This window comes from Oryx dammah, unplaced genomic scaffold (genome assembly GCF_014754425.2).
Source record: "Oryx dammah isolate SB20612 unplaced genomic scaffold, SCBI_Odam_1.1 HiC_scaffold_12, whole genome shotgun sequence".
Lineage (NCBI taxonomy): Eukaryota > Metazoa > Chordata > Mammalia > Artiodactyla > Bovidae > Oryx > Oryx dammah.
The window spans coordinates 64441146-64449562 of NW_024070196.1; the positions used below are offsets into that span (position 1 = coordinate 64441146).

Here is an 8417-nt window from a genome sequence, read left to right on the forward strand (position 1 = left end):
CTCACATCCATACATGACCACAGGAAAAACCATAGCCTTGACTAGACGGACCTTAGTCGGCAAAGTAATGTCTCTGCTTTTGAATATACTGTCTAGGTTGGTCATAACTTTTCTTCCAAGGAATAAGCGTCTTTTAATTTCATGGCTGCAGTCACCATCTGCAGTGATTTTGGAGCCCAAAACAATAAATTAAGCCCTAGAGATAGAATTAAGATCTGCATTTACCACCTTCCCTGGTAGCTCAGACAGTAAAGCATCTGCCTACAATGTGGGAGACCCAGATTCGATCCCTGGGTCGGGAAGATCCCCTGGAGAAGGAAATGGCAACCCACTCCAGTACTCTTGCCTGGAAAATCCCATGGACTGAGGAGCCTGGTAGGCTACAGTCCATGGGGTCCCAAAGAGTTGGACACAACTGAGCGACTTCACTTCACTTTACAACCTTACCTTCTCTTTACTGAGTACCTGCTATACAGCAGGGTCACCAAGAGAGGCACCTTTGTATTGGTTTTGGAGGCTGTGTAATCTTCCTTAGATGGGCTTCCCAGGTGGCATAGTGGCAAAGAATCCGCCTGCCAGTGCAGGTGATGCAAGAGTCCCTGGGGTCAAAAAGAGTCAGACTGGACTAAGCATGCACACAGTCTTGCTTAGAGGTGCTGAACTGGGAGTCCCAACCCATTGTCCCGATTGTTGAATTGGTAATTTGCATCAAAACAGAGACTATCGACATCTTAGCCGTGGTTTTCAAACCTAGTGGTGCTTAGAGGGTGACCAGTAGGTGTGTACAGGCTGTGCACTGCACAACTCTAGGAGATGCCTTTGGGAGTCATCACAGAAATGCCTATTGATTACAGTAATTCTCCAGCAGATGGCAGTACAGGGTTCTGAGGAAGGGGCACCATTTCCTAATTTGTATAAAGGCACTGCATGGGTCAGCAGCTGCCTTCAGAATCACCCTGGGTGTTTGCTAAAATTCACATAGCCAGACCCCACCCCACACCTACAGAGTCAGAAGTTGGAAGGGAGGTGGGCAGAACTTGGCTTTTTTTTTTTTGCACTAATGCATTTGAGAATGCCCTGCTCCCGACCCCTCGAAGCTGCAGTAAATTGACAAGTCCACGTCTCACCTTCCAGGCGAAGTCAGGAATATCATCCAGGGACTGGAAGGTCCCACAGCTCTGGTTCCAGCTGTCACCCTGAGGCCAGGAGCAGTAGGCAAAGACACCGAAGGAGAAGGTGGTGGTCTGGAACCAGGCGGGGGAGATGAGGCTGACGGCCGAGATGCAGGTGAGGGAAAGCCCCAGAGCTGCCCACACACTGCCCACCATCAAGGCATGTCAGTGACCTAGGAGTCAACAGACAAGATTTGTGGAAGGAGGAAAACGGGGTCTGGAAAGGATGTCCTCGTTTTCCCCACCAGCCAGGCATCTGGTCCTGTCTTTGGATCCCAGGTCATTAGCCTCGCTTTGGCCTGGGACGCACTGGGAGGTCTTCATAACTGGGGTGGAGCTCTTCCCTAACACATTCTGGAAGTCGAAACTTCAGATTTTAGAATAAACGTTAGTGCTTACACAGACTTCGGCACACAACCAGTCCTCCTGGGAAATGAACATCGCTGGTCCATGCAAGCCCCCTCTCGTGTTTGGCTCATTTATTTGTCTGTTTCTTCATTCATTCACTCTGCCTATCACTCCTTGCACTGTCCCTGAGGCCTGCTTCTACAGAGAGAAGGGACCTTTCTCAAAATCACACACAGATGTTGGGTTTCTAGCAACCACCCTGCTCATCAGCTGCCTCCTCCCAATCTCTGACTATTATTTAATGTTTATGTTTTTGTTTGGAGGTATTTTTGCAAAACGGATACTGTTCAGTCTGTGTATTTTCATGTGCATAAATGGCATTGCTTTATTGCTGTTTTATGTGTTGCCACAGAGGTCAGGTGGCACTCATCCTTAAATGTCTCTAAATCATAGGATGCCAAGAGTTATTTAGTTTTCAATTCTTCTTCAACCCTTCAAGGAGAAAGTTTCTGTAAGAGCTGCAGGGTCTTAAATACCCCCCAATCATCTGTCAGCCTCCTCTGTTGAAAGACAGGGAGCCTTGAGGAGGCAACGGAGTCTAGTGAGACTTGGGGGATGAGGTTGGACTTTTCTTGTATTTGTTGTAATGGTTTTATTCTATTTATTAGTTATCTATTTGACATTTAAATTTATGTTAATGAGAAATCGAGTCACTTTCAAGTTCGGTCTTACCAAAATAATAATAGAGTGTTGGAGGAGGAGGCTAGGGCAGGAAGGTGGTTTGCTAATAGCCAAAGTTGTCACTGATGGTCAGAAGCAAGGTCCAGAAGGGCTGAGGCAGCCCAGGGGCACCCAGGGTCAGAAGTCACTGAGCCAACCAAGGACATCGACGCGGACCTTCCAGGACTAATGCTCTTCAACCTTGGGTTTCACTTTGGGACCCTAAGCCCAGCCAGCACATTACACTTGGCCAGAGTCCTGGGCTTGGAGGCCAGCCAGTCCCTCTAGCATTTCCCAGCTGTGTGACTTGGAGCAAGTTACCCCGTTGCTCTGGGCCTCAGTTTCTCCATCTGTAAAAGCAGATTCTAAATCCAGGGGGCAGATAGTGTTGGGTTCGATCACTGAGCAGGACGATGAGGTAGAAAGAAACACACAAACCACCACGTTTCCCCGGGGTGACCTTGGGGAGGTCACCTCATCTCTCTGGAAATAGGGCCATCGGAGTTGTTGTGAAGGTTCTTGGGGGTCAGATGCAGCTGTGAGGCAGGGAGAGGGGGCTGAGCTAAGCCTGAGAAGGGAGGTCGGGGTTAGGTGGCACACACATATTATTCCCAAGCTTAGAAAAACCTCGTGGCAGCCAGCCAGCAAATGAGATGCAGTGCCTTGAAGTGAGGGAGGGTGGGTTTGTTTTTTTGTTTGTTTGGTTTTTTTCCCTACACTGAAATCAGCCTCAACTTTGCGGTTGGCAGGATCCCGAGGGGTGTAATTCCAGCCAGGAAGCTGGGGAGCCCAGAGCAGACTGAGGCCCGCGATTTTGCCTCTCTCTGGCTGCCCCAGTGCCTCTCCAGGCATTTCTGACCTTGAAAGAAGTTTTGTTCTCCAGATAATATGCTCAGTGTCACCTGGGAAAATCACACCAACCATCCAGGTGCCCAGAAACTTAAATGAGGCATTATAACCCGAAACCACATCCGGCCGGGTTCCACATTCCGGCTGGAATTCATCTAAGGGAAACTTGAAAGGGATTGGATATTTTCTCCTCCAGCTCAGCGCTTTGCTGTTTAAGGCAGTTGACAGTTCTTGAGCACTCATCAAGGCCCATTCTAAACTCTTTCAGTGCCTCATTCAGTTTAAGCCTCATGGTTCCCCCATGGTAGGGTAGGTACTACTCTTATCTGAGTTCCCATTTTACAGATGACAAAATGAAGCCTCACGAAGTGAGCATTGAACCAGGGTCTCAAACTCAGGGAATGGGGCTGCTGACTCTGAGCCCTAAACCCAGAGTGATATTAAGGAATTTGTTTAAAGTCAAATACCCCAGCGTTTTTCAGGGACTACCCAGGGTTAAAGTTTGGTCAACCCTCTCCCCTGCTCTGGCCAGGGAGCCTGGAAGGGCTCAGGGGAGCCATACACAGCCACGGCAGGAGGGGACCTGGGACTTGGGAGTTTAGAGGTGGCTACTAGTGTCTTACTATGTCCTTATAAGTCCCTTTCTCATTTTGGCATCCATGTATCCTCATCTGTCAACTGGAAGGGGTTGATCATTCATTCATTCAGCTTTTGTGACCTTCATAGATACAGCAGGGAACAAAACATTATGCCTGCTCTCGAGGAACTTAGGGTTTGGAGGGCAAGACAGGGAAACAAAAGGGAACAATATAGTCCATCCATCCATCCACTCAACAAATTTACTGAGTATCTCCTATGTTCTAAGAACTATTCTAGTGCTGGGGATTTAGTAGTGAGGAAAACAGACAAAAACAACTGTCCTCATGGAGCTTACAGTCCCGTGAGAGAGAGAAAAACAATAAGTAAGTCAGCATGTAAGATGCCTGATGTAGGGACTTCTCTAGAGGTCTAGTGCCTTGGGGCTCTGTACTTCCGTTGCTGGGGGCACAGGTTTGATCCCTGGTCAGGGAGCTAGGGTGTCATATGCAGTGGGCAAGGCCAAAACAAAAGGATGCCTGATGTAAATAAGTGCCACAGAGGAAAATGAAGCCAGGAAGGGAGATGGTGAATGAATAGGAAAGGGTCATGGAAAGCCTTGTGAGAAGGTGACCTCTGTGCAGGAGCTGAGGGACGAAGCCGTGTGGATCTATGGGGGAGGAATATTCCAGGCAGAGGGCAGAGCAGGTGCAAAGGCCCTGAGGTGAGCATGTACTTGGCATGCTGCAGGAAGCAAAGAGGCCCTGGTGACTGGAAGGGATGAGGAAGCAGGGAGAGTGGGAGGCTTTGTAGGCAATGACAGATCTTTGGCTTTTAATTTATGAGTTAGATGGGGAGTCTGTGCGTGGTCTTGAGCAGAGGTGGGACATGACTTGCCTCAGTGTTTTAAAAAGGTCAGCTCTGGCTGCTGGGTGGAGAAGAGGCAGAAGAGAGGGCAAGGGAGAAGGAATTGGAAGCAATTTCAGTGGGTCAGGTGAGAGACAGTCAGTGGGTCAGATAGAGAAGAGACAGGGAGGGCAGGGGCAGATTTGGGATCTATGTTGAAGGTCAAAGGTAGGTCCAGCCAACCGGATTTGCTTATGGACTGGACTTGGAGTGTGAGGGACAGTGGGGAGGCAAAGATGCCTCCAGGGCTTTTGACCTTGGCACCTGGGATGGGCGAGCTGTCGTTACTTGAGACGGGGAAGCTGCGGGAGGGGCCAGTTTGTTAGGAGAAGGGAAGCTCTCTGAGCGTGGTGTAGCCCAAGTGAAGTCTGAGATGTGTATTTCACCAAGCCATCAATCAATGGAGGCAAACAGACACAACATCACACCAAGGGACAGCCCAGGATGCCGTCGGGGGCAGGTGCAGAGCAGGGGCCCCTGGGGGCCAGGTGGACATCCAGGCTGGAATCTGAAGACATGCGAGTCGGGTTTGCGGCAGGACGCTGAGCCGCACCCCTTGTCTCATCCTCCCAGCCACACAGCCTGCTCAGCCCTGGCTGCTCATGCGTTTCCAGCTCCGGTACAAGTCGGCCGTGTGCACTGGGTCAAACTGTGATGTAACGTAATGACTCCAAACTTTTGTTTCCCCATTGCAGTGGACTGAATGTTTGTGTGCCTCCGAATTTATATGTTGAAATTCTACCCCCAACGGTGATGCTGGAAAAAGGTGAGCCTTCAGGAGGAGATGAGGTCATGAAGGTGGAGCTTCCATGAGGCTTAGGAAAGAGACCCCAGAGACCACCCTCGTCCCTTCTGCCACATGAGAACGTAGCAAGAAGACAGCCATCTGTATACCAGGAAGCGGGCTCTCACTAAACACCAAAATCTCCCTGATGTTGGAATTCCTAGACTCTGGAACTGACAGAAATAAATTTCTGTTGGTTATAAGCCACGTAATCTATGGTACTTTGTACATAGCAGCCTGAATAGACTAAAACGTCCACCCCCAGAAGGATGGCTACATCCTAGACCAGGGGGACTTAACCTTCTGGAGGTGACGGAGTCCTTTGAAAATATGATTTAAAAGCATGGCTGCATTCTTTATGCAGACTTACTTGCGCGCGCGCGCACACACACACACACACTACTGTAATTTCAGGGGCTCGTGGACCCTTAAAGCTCATTATAGCTCCCGGACAATACTTTCCTCTCCCCCTAGTCTTGACCTCACCTCCCTTTTCTCTCCAGACTCACCTACTTCAGGTCAAGACCCTCCAATGTGGCTACTTCTCAGGCTCCAGTTTTGAACGTAAGTCTGTGACTTGGTAACAGGTGTCCTCCCTTTTGAAGGAAACAGGCTGGTGAACAAAGCCCAGGTGTGCGATAAGCTGGCCTGTGTGTGTTTTCCTTCCCAGTTTCTTAAACCGACAACCTGTCACTGGGCTGCTGGCTGGGCTGGGCAAAGAGAGAAAAGTCAGCCCCAATCAGAATGGGGTGAGGGTGTGGTGTTTCCAGGGTAGGAGAAGGTGTGAATAGGGATTAACCAAGATTAAATGCAAGGTGTTGAAATTCTGGCCATTGTACTCTCTGCCTTTCTACCTTGGTAATTCTAGTTGAGGGATAGTTCTCTGGGATCTGAATATCTACCCTGCGGGCTGTGAACTTCCAGAGAGTAGGTTCCAGATCTGAAAAGCGTTTATCCAGTGGGTGCTTATCTTGTCTTTTGCTGTAAATGATGGAAGTGCAACTCCAACCAGCTCAACAAGAAACGAGAAATGTATCGGTTTACATAACTGAAAATTCTGTGGTACAGCTTCAGGCACAGCTGGCTCCAGGTGAACAAGCAGTGCCCTCCCCCACCCTTTCTCTCCATCTCTCGGCTCTCTTCCGGCCGAGTCGGGTTTACCCTCAGGCAGATTCTCTCTCGCAGTGTTGGTTTCTGGTGCCTCCAGGCTTAGCAACCCCGGAGAAAAGAAAGCTCTTCTTCACACACAGTGGCTGCAATTACTGTGATTAACTCTCACCGGACAGACATGGGTCCCATCCACCAACTGAGGACTGTGGCCAGGGAAATGGGATCCTCTGATTGGCTGGACCTAGGACCTGGGCTCAAGGGTTAGGGGCCGAGGGTGGGAGACTGGGGATGAGAGCAGGGGTGTCCTGACGTCCACCACACTGGAACCACATGAACTAAAGGTGGGGCGTCGGGTGGCTTCTAGGAGGAAACCCGGGGTGCTGTTACAGAGGATGGGGAAATGGATGCTGGGCAGGTGAGATGCATTCATGGCATCACTCTGAGGCCGTAAATGCTGACACGACAAATGAGACACACGGGAAGCAGGAGGACTGAGACTGAGACTCGAGTCCCAGCTCTGCCACTCACTCTTAGTGTGGCCTTCGAGCATTTCTGCTTTACTGGGCCTTCGTCTTTCCGCTGTAAAATGAGGGCGTCTGGAATACACCAAGGTTTTGGAGAGATGATTGCCGGTTTTTTTTTTTTTCCCTCCCACTCATTCAGTCATATATTTATTCTCTTTTTTCTTTCAGTCAATATTTGTGGAAGGGCTTCGGGGTTAGTCTCAACTGGATCTGAATCCCAGTCTGATTTCTGTCAGGCGTGATTGTTGCGCCTTCTCAAGTGTGCTTAGCTGTGTCCTTCCCGGCCACCCAGCAGCCCTGGACGCCATCCAGCCTCCGCTCGCCTCCCCCCGCAGGCGGCCTGGGTCAGACTGCTGCAGCCACTTGGCTAGCTTGGCCTGCGGCGATGAGGCCTGAGTCGTGGCCTGATCTGCCAACAGCCCCAGCTGCGGTCCCAGCAGACCTGGCCGGAGCTGAGGCCAGGGTTTGCGGCCAGGGTTCTGGCGCCTCCTCTTCTAGACGCAGGTGAACTTCTGGGTGCAGAGCTGGTTTTCCTCGTGGCTGCCTGGAGGCGTCAGTAACACAGCTCAGACGCGAGGAGTGGTTGGGTCCAGTGGTCACTAGTGACAGAGGGGAAACGGGCCAGGCCAGCAGATGAAGTTCTTGTCCTTCATCCCTGCACATTTCACGCGGCTTCCCCCAGAGATGCCCTGAGTATTGGAACTCCTGGTCGCAGTTTCTTGAAAAGCTGTGGCCAGTTCAGTCAAGAACATCTTATATTTGCCCTCCCTCCTTCTCAGTCTCACAGTCCCTTTTCCTTCACTCTTGTTAAGCTGAGATTACATCCCCAATAAGGCATTAGTTTGTTAATCTTGCCTCAAGCTCTGTTTTCGAGGGAACCCAGGCTGTGATCTTAGTTGTGTGACTTTGAATGATTTACTTAACCTCTCTGAGCTTCAGATCCCTTACCTGTGAAAACGAGATAATAGAGCATCTCTTACAGGACTGTTGTGACGTTTAATGAGACAGTACAGGCAAAGTACTTAGCTCAATAAATGACATCTTTCATTAGTATAATTTCTGTGAATGAGGCACAGGACCATATTATGTGGAAACGTTTATTCAACACTGAACTTCATGAGTATTTATTGAAGGTCAACTCTGTTTCAGATATTATGCTAGTGTTTGCTCCCAAGCTCACAGTCTAGAAAGTGAGACAGAGAAGTAATGGAGCAATTATACAACAGGGTCATCAGTGCCCAGTTGGGGCTAGAAGATTCAGAGGCTTTGGCCTGGGAGTTGGGGATGGTAGTCAGGGTGGGCTTCTCGGAGGAGGTGACATTAAAGCTAAGATCTGAAGGACACGTAGTAGCTATAGATGATGGGCGAGTGGAGGGCACAGTATTCAGACAGAGGCCGTGGCATGGGCAAAGGCCTGGTGTTGAGAGA

The 8417-nt window shown here is 49.9% G+C and overlaps 1 protein-coding gene across 1 annotated transcript in view; it reads right to left on the reverse strand.

The window, feature by feature from the left end:
* The window catches only part of TMEM211 (transmembrane protein 211), a 5265-nt gene extending 3928 nt beyond the window's left edge, over positions 1–1337 (reverse strand). The window contains 1 exon segment of the mRNA XM_040250969.1: positions 1128–1337. Within this exon segment, the coding sequence (XP_040106903.1) occupies positions 1128–1328 (201 nt within the window). The 5' untranslated portion in view covers positions 1329–1337.
* Between the last annotated feature and the right edge of the window lie 7080 nt (positions 1338–8417).